Here is a 12,530-nt window from a genome sequence, read left to right on the forward strand (position 1 = left end):
ATACCTATAATGTTGAATTTCCTCTTAAATCTATTTACTAATGTATCTCAACTCTTCTAGCTTCTCCCTCTTCAAGGATTTTCCAATGATAACAACTTCTAGGTCTCTAATGAGCATGCTATAATACCATATTCTCTATAAATGGTGGTTCTATTGCCTATTTTTTTCATCATGATGAATCCTTTATTGAAAGTTTCTTTTGTTATTTATGCTTAAATCGGTATCCTACTCTAATCTGGGTTCAAGGATTCTATTTACTTTCTCCATTATTGCTGAGATAAAACTAGACGATACAAATTTTTTAGACATATTTGAATGCATTTTAATTCAAATAAATTACACATTCATATATTTTTCCACTCTAATATATTATCAAGAACTCTTGATTACACTAACATAGTAACTAAAAGTCTACAATTTCTACTATGATTTTCAAAGTCACTAAATATCTCTTGAGGAATGGTCTTGGAAAGTGAGTTTACCATGCCTAACACCCTCATAGTGTAAGAGTCCATAGTATAAATGGAAGGAGATTGCTTGGCCTCTTAGGAAAGAACTTGTAGCTTCTTTAAGGTCTCTTTATTTTCCACAAACCCTTAGTATAGTTGGGTAGACACCTTAGTGATTTCCTCTTGCAATTATCTAGGTAATGGAAGTTCTACTCTAACTATAAGAGGATGTAATCTACTCCTGTTAGATTCTACCATCATGAAGGTGGAGTCCTAGAGTTTGGAGATTTTTCTTTCAACTCATTGTCTTTCTACTTACAATATTGAATTTCCTCTTAAATCTATTTGCTAAAGTGTCTCAACTCTTTTATCTTCCCTCTTCAAGGTTTTCCCATGATAACAACTTCTAGGTCTCTAATAAACATTCTATGATACCAAATGATCTATAAATGGTGGGTCTATCTCCTATTTGTTTCATTAGGATGAATCCTCTATTCAAAGGTTATTTTGCTCCTTATGCTCAAATGGGTGCCCTATTCTAATTTTGGTTCAAGGCTTCTGTTTACTTTCTCCATTATTGTTGAAATCAAAATACAAGCTACAACTTTGTTACACATATTTGAATGCATTTTAATTCAAATACATTACCCATTCATATATGTGTCCACTCTAATAGATCAACAAAATCGATTTGATTACACTAACACAATACCTGAAATACTACAATTTCTATAGTATTGAATTAAAATATGCACACTATTTTCTAAAATGGAAGTTATAAAACTAAAAAATTATCATGCCAATAAAAAGTTAGAATTTATACTTGAAAAGAATAATAACTTACACAGTTTGAAATTTACTATATAAAACCTCACATCCAATCAAACAAAATCAATGCCCAACATTTAAGCTATTACATATATGATATAAAACCTCCATTCTAATAAAAAAAATCCAAGCCAACATTTAAGCTACTACATATATGTAAGTATTCAATATTCAATAGCAGCTTGCCTAATTCCAAATACAAATATATGCCAGTGTTCCAAATAGGGTTTTAAAAGTGAATGTTACTCATTCACATCACCATATTCCATTCCTGGATGAAACCATAATAAAACAAATAAAATCACCATGTGATAAGTTATTTAGCCACATCATCAATATTTATACACATAATAACAAAGTTTCACAACAAAAAATATTAGAAATTGGGGATTTCATTATCCCATAAACCCATTACAAGGGGTGAGCTATATGATGATTTAGCATATTATTACCTCTAGACTCGTAATTTGCAAATTTAATCTCTCAATTACCACTCTCCTTCATTTATACCTCATTAAATTCTTTTTATCACGTCTTTCATTCTAAATGGGTTTTCTTGGAATGCCATCCCTCACAATGTTTCTTGACAACTTCCATGTAAATTCTTGAAATATTCTCATCTTCAACCAAAAAAATTAAATACTATTACGAATTTATAATTAAAAAAATTGTTTTAAAATTTATTCAAATTTGATCACCTTCAAAATGGATAAATGAAGAAAGAATAAAAGATAACCTAACCTATACAATTGCATCTCTAGTGATAGATAACCTAACCTATACAATTGCATCTCTAGTGATCGTATCAATAAACGATTATAACCCACCTCACATTCTTGACCTGCGATAGCTTGTCTAATCTCCGAGAAACGTCTTAAAGTACCAAACAAACAAAATACCGCATTTTTGGTTTTTTTGACTTATATAAATAAAGGATATTGTGTTCCCACAAGCTCCATATGGTTTTTGAGGTGGGTTGTTGTGGTAGTGCAATATCCATCAGATATGGCACATAAGAGTGTCGTATATTTTAACATCAAAGAACAATCATAACATAATTATACAAATGTCAAGTCTAGTCAGTATTCAATGGGTATGTAACAGTGTGAATAATTTATTTATTTTTTATTTATTTATTTTTTATTAGTTTGATAGATGAAATCTACATTTTGTATAAGAATTAATTTAGATACATTTTAATTTTAGATTTACTAAGTTGTTTTTAGAGGGATCAAATCTTTTTTCACTCTGAAAGAGGTTTACATATCAAGAGATTTGATCCTCTGGCCACTTGGTAGATCGAGAGTTAAGATGCATCTAAGTTGGTTTAATTTTCCCCTTTAAATAGGGTATATTCCACATGAATATCATGGGCTAATACCATGTGTTCTCAAGACCATGGTACATTTTTATTTTTATTTTTATTTTACTTTTACAAAGGTTTTTTAACCAAGTTTCTAGAGGGATCAAATTTCTTTTCACTAAGGGTTACATATCAAGAGATTTTATCCTCTTGTCACTTAGTAGATCCACAATTAAGATGGATCTAGGTTGGTTTAATTTTCCCCTTTAAATAGGGTATATTCCACACGAATATCATGGGCTAGTACCAATTTTATTTTTATAAAAATAAAATAAAATTAAAAAAAAAAAAAAAAAAAAAAAAAAAACCCTATGTTATTTTAACCTAGTTAAAATGTTTAAATTACAATATATTAATTTTCATTTGTTTTTATTTTTATTTTTATGTAATTTCACTTATTTAAAATGTTTTTTTTAATCGGTAACTGGTGAGAGTTATCCTGAACAGACCCAAGACCCAAGAATCTAACTGGCTACCTCAACAAGAGGACCCAAGAATCTAACTGGCTGCCTCAATGACATTTGAATCCTCATCTCATGGGTTTCACCCAGCGAAACTTACCGTTAAACCTCATTAAAATGTTAAACATTACATTACAACATCTCTAAAGACAATAACCCAATTGAAATAAAGATAACTTCCCTTACACCATATAACTTGTGAAAAAATATTATGATCATGGAATACCCCACTTATGTATTTATAAACTCATTCTAAAGTTTCATTTACTTTTGAACTTCCAAAACACGATCATTATAAAAAAAATTGTGGTTAATCATAATGCACTTCGTCACAATCTATAAATTTGGGTTTTAAGGTGGGATGATATCATGGAAGCTTCACTTTGTGAATCATTATTTTAATTTAAAATGGAAAAAATATATATATATATATTATAATCATTGAGAATTATATATAATTAATTAATATTAAATTTAAAATTTTTAATGATATAAATAAAATTGAAAATATTATTTAATATCTCATAACATAAAATTCATTTAATACAATTTCAAAGCTAAACTAATTAGACTTCACAAATCATGGTATAATACTTTCCTTACCATCCACCATTTCTATATCTTTGTATGTTACGTTAAAAAATTAATCAATAATGCTCTTTGGCATTTATGTACGGATCGGACGAGCCAAATTTACCTTCATGACCATAAACAATGCACAATCGGGATAACTCGGAAGACTGAATAGAGTTGAAGATGGTGATATAGGTATGAGATCGAGAAGATGTCCTTCCTCTGTTTACATATGTAAAAGATTTAAATCAATTTTTAACCTAAATACTTAGGTGACATCTGGTTTTTTCAAATGTGTTCTATTCTTTTTGTTGAATCACATCTTCCCATGAGAAAACAATTAATATTGATTAAACATTTCGCTATTATATGGATTATCATTTTTTTTAAACCAATTAAAAAAACAACTCTAAATTAACAAGTTTTTCCCCAAAACCAACATAAAAAAAACACATAAATTAATTAGCAAGATTAGAAAGTCAACTGGCCTTTTCAGTACAAGGTGATGGCCTTTTCAGTACAAGGTGATCCCTATATTCCCAGGGACTAATAAGAAAACAGCTCCATGAAGGGGCTAAAATCCGGCGAGCACCTACAGATCTGTAGGTCATTTTCTCTTATTCAAATCAAATCAAACGTAAAACTTAAAATAAAATAATACCGACTGCAATTAACCAGTCGCAGTCGCAAGAATTTCTCACAGCATAACGGACGTCTGTTTTTTCATAACCCAGCAGAATTAATCCAAAACCCTAAAATTTGGAACACTGCGAGAAGAATAGAAGGCAAAAACTATAACCAAATTATAATAATAAATATCAAGTAGTGGAATGAATGATTCTGAAAGACCAGTAACCCTCTTTGCGCTCACACTTCGATCGCATTTCCATCAGCTCCAGTGGCAGCCACTGCGCTAAAGAGAGCGAGGCTATTAGCTAGCGATAAATGCATGCACGTTCTGCACGCGGTCCGTGACCTGGAGCTTAACCTGCCCATCCACACCCTTAAAGCCGCTGCGGCAGGAGTCCTCGTTGGTGAAAGCTTGGTTCATCCCGCTCAACACGTCGTCCATCTGAGCGTCGAAGGTGTTCCGCCTCAGGTGCTTCAGCGCCGCCAGAGATTCGCGAAGCTCGTCTTTGATGTCATTGAAATTCTGAATACAATTCTCGAGCGCCGCTTTTTCTGGTTCACTCAAGTTAGGGCTTCTGCCTTTCAGGCTAGAGATCCAGACGGTAGCATTAAGGACATGACCCAGACTCACATTCGCGGTCGCCTTCGCCATGTCCGTCAATGTAGGCTTCAGAGAACCCGGGAAGGAAGACAGCGATGAGACGCAGAGCGCCGGATACTGAGTCAGATCGCACGAGGTTTTGATAAATTGAGCGGTATTGGTGTCTCTCTGTGGGGGATTCAGGTCCTTCGTTGCTGCTGAAACCAGACTCGCGGAAATCAGGATACCCAAAAAAATTACAGCCGATGAACCCATGGCAATTCTGCTCAAGAACAGGGTAACAGGGTAAGAATTAGATGGGCAAGTAACCAATTGCGAATGTAGCGACCGTATAGAATTGCAAGGCTCTAGCAGTTATTCATGCTTTTTGCTTTGCCATAAATAGAGGAGCCGGACTCTTCTCGAAATTGTTAATCAACTGTGGTCCAATTTGATCATGTTTTCGTTTTCCCGAATCCGTTTCCAGCTCCTTAAATCGGGGGACTCTCCATGTTCTCGGTATTTAACGAACCTACCAGAATCGGCAGAATCGGCGTTGTCTAACTGGCTGACAACTTCCGACGCAAGAAATCTGGAAATCCGCGTTGTCTATCTGGGTGACAATCAAGAAATCTGGAAATTGGAAATTTGATCATGGGAGTGTATGGGAGTGTTTGAATATTGTTTCAGGGTGAAAATAGATTTAATATTGTTTATTAAAATCTGATAGTTGTAATTTTGATTTCCAAAAAATTGTGAAATTTGTTAAATTTAACTGGAATTGTTAAAATCTCTTTTTTTTAACATTTTTTCAACCAGAAAATCTTATTTAAAACAGCCCTCAAACCTACATAATCTTATCCGAAATAAGAAAACATGATCTGTAAAAACCAAACTAAATCCTCGGAACTATTCCCTCCCTAGACTATTCTCACCAAAATCATCAGATTGAATCCGACGATTTACGAACCTACCGGAATCATCAGGTTGAATCCGGCGAGGATCATCCCTATTTTCGCAACCTTTTGCTGGCGCCATAGTCGCCGCATCCTTGGCACGATATTAAATTTATTATAATCATTATTCATAAAATGGGGGAAAATTAGTTTTTTTTGGTGCCCATTTGCATTTTTATTACCAATAATGTCAAATACAAAAACTGTTTTGCCTTTTATTGGTTAAAACAGCGAGTCATGATTCGGGAATCGACAAATTCCAGTGGGCATATAGGTTGATGATAATCTGTTTTTTTTTTCCGAGTCATGACTCGGGAATCGACAAATCCCATCGGGCACATAGGTCGGTGAGAATCTGTTTTTTTATTATTATTTCTCATGGGTAACATGTTTGACTAAATTAGGCAGAAAAGGATTTGATTTGATTTATTCCTTTAATAAATAAAGTGGGTAGTGAGTCAGTTACGACTATGAGGGCTGAGCGGTGGCTAACTCCAGGTGCCTAGGGTTTTGTCCTCGCAGACACCTCCAGGGTTTATGAACCGCTCTAGGGTTTATGAACTGCTCTCTGAGGAGCGATGGCTAAACCCAGGTGGCTAGGGTTTAGTCATAGCAGCGCCCTCCAGGTCTTCATGAACGCGTTCGCATTCTCACCTGGTTTAGTGGTGGCTAAATCCAGTTCGCTAGGGTTTAGTCTTAGCAGCACCCTCCAGGTCTTCATGAGCTGCTCTCTAAGATTTTCTTCTGTTATTTCTAGTTTCTATGTACTGGTTTTTGTTGGCCATTTTTATTTATGGTTTCTCTGCATAGTTTCTATGTACTGGTTTTTGTTGGCCATTTTTATTTATGGTTTCTCTGCATTGTTTTTATTGATTGTTTTTATTTTTTTTATTGTAAATTATAAAAATATTTTAAAATTCTGTAAATATTTAAATGTTTTAGTTGGAGGAGTTTCAAATTTGTTTAAAAATTGTGGAAAATTTAGATTTGTTAATTTTTTTTATAAATCTAAATTATAGCGGTTAAGTTTTAAGATTTTGAGTGTTTTCGGATTTTTAAATAGATTTGTCAAATTTTTTTATAAATCCAAATTACAGCTGTAAAGTTTTAAAATTTTGGGTGTCTAAGGGATTTTTGATGGTGCTGAATCTATTTCCACTATCAAAAACACTATTTAAATATTCCTGATCGGGTTTTTTGTAAAAAAAATTGCCCTATTCTGACTTTTTTTAACATATTCTTTAAAATATTTTTGAAATCTACAACTAAATTAATTAGATGGATGATAGTAGTAAGAGAGAAAAAAAATTCATATATTTTAGAACAAGTGATTACTAAAATTAACATAGTAATATTTTTTAGTCTAGATTTTATGTTAGAAATAGGTGATATAATTTCTAGTAAGATTTTGATTATTATTATTTTTTTTAGATGCATAAATAATTTATCATTCTAAAAACGCTTAGGCACAGCATTGTGCACAGACAACACAATTGAAAGTTGTGTTTCTCACAAATTTCTTCTTAATATCAAGTAAAAGTGGCTAGAAATTTTACTAAAAAAGGGCAAAAGCCTCGAAGAGCTAGGCTACAAATTTTCTAACCACGCAATATTTTCACATTATCATATGTTTTGAGTTTGTTTAAATGTGTTAATATATCCTAACATGTCATAGTAGATTTTTGGATTGATATGTTCTAGAATATATTATAATGTTTTGTTTTCTTACCTCATCGTATTTACCACAATTGTCCTAGACCTTCTTTTATATTAGATATTTCATTCATGTCTCCCATAATGATATCCTCTCCTTCAATTCCTCAAAATATATTTACTATTTTATCTTTCTTCAACCCATCTTTGTTTCTTCTCTTTGTACATGTCAAGCCACCTCCTCTTCATTCATCCATTCGCCCACCTTATTGTGTTTTTTATAAGACTAACCAACCTTTTTTATTGAAATTAAAATCCTACTCCATTTAGTTTAAAACAATATTATATTGATGAAATCTACTCAAATATAACCACAACCCTCTCTCATTGTGTTTCTTTTTCTAATTGTTTCCCTTTCCTTTTTTTTACCTATTATTATTATTTTTTCTTCCATAAAATAACAAACTATCAATATTCTTCAAATTTTATTTAATTATGTGATTGACTCCTACTAAAATTGAAAATATATATTAATCAAATTGATTAGTCAATTGTTCACACTCATGTTAAGAAACATTCATATTCATTTTGAAAAACATATATCTAACACCATTTATAAGCACATTTCAAGATATATAAACACTAAAAACATAATTTTCTTCCACCAAACCAAAACCTTAACTTCTACGTTGATTACTTTTCTTATATTATTAAAAAATACTTAAAATTTAGTAAACAACTTAAATATTTTAATCAAATAAATAACTATAAAAAAATTCCTAAGAGATTATAATCCAACAACTTTATCAATAATTTTTGTCTTCACTTCTTATTTCTTGACTCTTCATTCCATTATCATTATTCTTCCTTTACCAATTTCATCCTAATATTTTTATCCATCCTTTTACCCTTAATTTCAAGTGTAATTTTTTATTTAATTATTTAATAATTTTTTTATATTATTATCCCTTAGTTACCATTTAGTTTTTTGGTTTAATTTATAATATTAAATATTTAATTATGTTTGACCCTATCTTGTTTATATTATTTATTATTATTTTTTCCCTTTGTTTCTTTCTTCTTTCTTTTAAACATAATATCTATTTATTTAATACAAAATGGACTTTTAACTAGAATAACACCATAAGCCTATCGTGATCAAAAAAATGTACAAACTATTGGTTGATGAAAATTAATTATGTGCATGGGTTTTGACAAAAACTAGGTACTAAAATTATTGTAAGGTAAGATCCAACTTATGTGAACAAGTGTTAAAGTTTAACACCAAGGGGAAAATAGAGGCAATGAGAAATAATGACTCTCCTTGCTCCTTCGAATGTCCATCATTATGCATGGGAATGAGAACCAAAATACTACTTCATTCTTGGAATAGGTGAGTTGATGCTGACAGGGAAGAAGACACAATGTCTAAGGTAAAAGGCCCATTATAAATCCACTTATAGAAAAAAAATAGATACCAAAATAAAATGAAATGATATGGGAGTATGATGAACCATATCAACAAAGACAAAGCGGAGATCATGGATATCCCTTAGAGAGAGAAAAAATGATAATGGATAAAGGGGTGACATCTAATACAAATTGTGGCATGCACAACTTTGGAGTGGGGAGAACCACTAGATGAGAATTTGACACATCATGGTTTCAGGTGTATTCAACTAGAAGGATTGGTATCTACAAGGAGATAAATGAGGACGAATCTCTAGTAGGGAATAATAAGGTATGAATGAAGGCTAGTGTGGGGTACCAAGCAGATATTGAAAACATGTGTAGTAAATGCTTCAACCAATGGTGACTAGGATTTCTGCTAGAAGTGAGGAACTGGAATGATGACGAGAGAATATATTATTTTGTAAAATATTTGCACACTTGCTAAAAAAACTAAATGAATATTGGTGAGAATGTACAAAATGCAAGGATGTGTTCCCTAATGAAAATGGTGATTTGCATTGTGTTGCAGGTAAGAAACTACAAAGTTGGGGGTTCCTAATGTTTGGTCTCTATGTTGGTCGGTGGAAGGAGGGTAATTATGCAAATGAATTACTAATGGTGGCGATATGAAATACTAATTATGAATGTGATGGAGCATTAATGGTGATAATTTCAATTTGTGGCCCTGAGTATAAGGATAACTTACTCGAGGGGAGGGTGAATCAGTATTGTGCTCAATGGATCACCAATTACAAATTTTAACCTTTCTTTACAATAGTCATCTTAATCATTAATTAGCACACCAAATATAACCAATGACATTAAATATATCATAATAGATTAACACATTCATAAATCATGAGTAGCATATAGAACATCAAAGCAAACATGAGAGAAACACATAAACCATCATCAACACATGGACACTAGATGTTAGGTGGAAACCACTCTAGGAGAAAAACCATTGAATGCTTGTCTTATTCTTGTTCTTATATAAAATATTCTTTAAATCATATACTCACAACCACCAATATGCAAGTACCAACTTTCAAGATATGCGAGCACCCACTCGCTCCTCGCCATGACCTGATGGAAGCACTCACTTCAACAAATATATGCAAACACCCATCTGTTGGAGGCATCGACCCATAATAAGTTTTAGGAAACCACCTACTTGGGAGCACCCACTCCCAAATGGATTTTCAGAAACTAGTCTGCTAGCGGCATTGACCCCCAATTTGTTCTCAAATACCCACGTGAAGGAAGCATGTACTCCCCCATCGGCAAGCCACCACTTGACTAGAAGGCACAAACCTTCAATTCTCTATGGACCTCACCTCATACATTTTCACACTCGATCTACCTCTACTCAAACATACATAAAACATCAAAATGTTGTACCTAATACATGGTTATCATATAGTAGGTAGGAGATCAATTTACTCTTGAATACACATAACCACCATACTTGATTCATGCAATTATAAAAACCATAGGAGTAGTCATGTCCACACTCCAATCAACTAAAAATTGTTAACCCATAGTAGAAAATTTATAAATTGGTTGCCCAAATATATTGAATGAATTCCACCTTTTCACGAGAGACTAAATAAAATTGGACTTATCACAATGACCAGATCAAAAAGATTACTTGAAAATTCATTACATTCACATTATTCTTGGTGACCAAATCAAAAATTCATTATGTTCCACTTTCACCTTTACTTCATGGACTAAATTAATCGACTAAACTAATCGATGTGAAAATAACCCATACATGATCTATCGTTTGCAATTACCTTGGAAAATTACACTAGGAAGGCCTGAGGTTTTCATTTTCCATGTGAAAGACCATGGACGTGGATAATCCATAGCTAATCTAGGTTGCAAATGTTGATTTCTCATTGGAAATATGGACTACCAATGCTACAATTGCAAATTGCCCACTTTTAATCTATGGTTGTTTCTTGATTTGGGGAAAACTCAAAGTTCTCTTCCCATATCTACAGCCACCTTTAACACTTTCATCATTGCACCTCTAAGCATCATGCCAAGGACCATAACACATGAAACACGCATCAGTACATCATTTACAAGCACAATTATTGACATCGATTTCCATCACACAATTGGCTCAACTATTGAGACCAATTCCAACGCCATGTTGCCAACAATCTCCCCCTTTGGTATTAATGGCAACACCACAATCACATCACTGATTGGTTCTCTCCACTAGATTTTCTTCTCCACTAGCTAGTTGGTTTCATTCTCCCCCTTTGACATCAATGGAAAAAGGTATTTAAACCTCTATTGGAACACCATGTTGACAATAGGATTTATGATGAAATATTTGATAAACATGATCAACTACACCTACAAATAAACATTAGAAACCAAACAAAATTCTTGCTCATTCTTCTATCATCTACAAAAAATAAAACATAAATGCCAACCATGCCAACAATGATATTCTTGTAGAATTTGGAAATGATTCACATGCTCTTTCTCTTGTTTAACATGCTCCCCTTGAATGTGTGTTGGGGCTAAAATCAACTTTTCAACATTGCTTTTCAATGAATTTGCTACTACTCTTCTCTATGCCTCTTTGCAACATGCAAGAGACTACACCTACTAAAGCAAAGACTTCACAACCAACATTACCAATGATAAATGATGATAGTCCAAGTTTGAATAATGATAATAGGGCTTAGAAAATGGTAGTGCAAGCTACTTATTTATACTTACAAGTGCATAGATAGCTGAAAAAAATACTTCCTGTTATGCATAATTAAAACACTAGCTACTCAACCAACTTGCCAAATGATAAACAGAATCATACATGGATAAAGCAATACTCTTCACTCATGAATTGATACAAAAATGGATTAAAAGAAACATGAAAAATAATATGTAAACCTTTAACTCGATTCATGGCTCCCTCTGTGTTCATGTACCTTCAAAACTTCTTATTGATCTTACAGACTTGGTCTTGATTTTACCCCCTTGATCACACCATGTTTCTAATGCAACTCATCTTAATTCCTTCTTAAATCAAATTGTTGCAGTGTAATCATACCCAGAGAAAAATGAAAAAATTTCAAGTGAATTTTATGGAATTGTTAAAATACGAGTGCTCAAGGATAATAGTTATTGGAGGTTAAGACAAAATTTAAAGAAATATATAATATAAAAAACAAAATTTGGGGGAGAGTTCAAGATAGCATTTTATTGGAGCTTATGAAATTTTTTTTTAAAATACTTAATATGAAAAAAAGAACGCTCAACCTTTTATGCCAAAAGGGCTCTCTTTGTGATTCCTATTATTAAGAAGATTGAGAACATTGAGCTGGAAATCCCATGGGGTATGTATTATTGGAGCCTCTTATTATGAAGATCAAGAAAATTGAGCTGGAAATCCCATGGGGTATGTATTATTGGAGCCCAAATCTAATAGCACACAAAAAAAGCTGCAAAACCAAACCAGCACATATACAAGACATAGAGCCCACCGAGGAATGGTACATGAGATCAACGCATTAGGATAAGCTGTGAGGCTTGTTATATATAAATTATCGAAAATAATCT

At 32.6% G+C, this 12,530-nt stretch overlaps 1 protein-coding gene across 1 annotated transcript; it reads right to left on the bottom strand.

Moving 5' to 3' along the window:
* Positions 1-4,605: 4,605 nt before the first annotated feature.
* Positions 4,606-5,160, bottom strand: LOC149145123 (pectinesterase inhibitor 3-like). Its single transcript, XM_089452356.1, has one exon. It carries the CDS (start codon positions 5,158-5,160, stop codon positions 4,606-4,608), a length of 555 nt encoding a protein of 184 aa, XP_089308482.1.
* Positions 5,161-12,530: the final 7,370 nt, after the last annotated feature.

This window comes from Pinus tabuliformis, chromosome X, assembly GCF_031772625.1.
Source record: "Pinus tabuliformis cultivar Carrire ecotype Pingquan chromosome X, CPIR1, whole genome shotgun sequence".
Taxonomy (NCBI): Eukaryota; Viridiplantae; Streptophyta; class Pinopsida; order Pinales; family Pinaceae; genus Pinus; species Pinus tabuliformis.

Bases quoted from the DNA above. Each gene is read 5' to 3' on its own strand.
- LOC149145123 (XM_089452356.1), bottom strand. From the start codon at position 5,160: ATGGGTTCATCGGCTGTAATTTTTTTGGGTATCCTGATTTCCGCGAGT.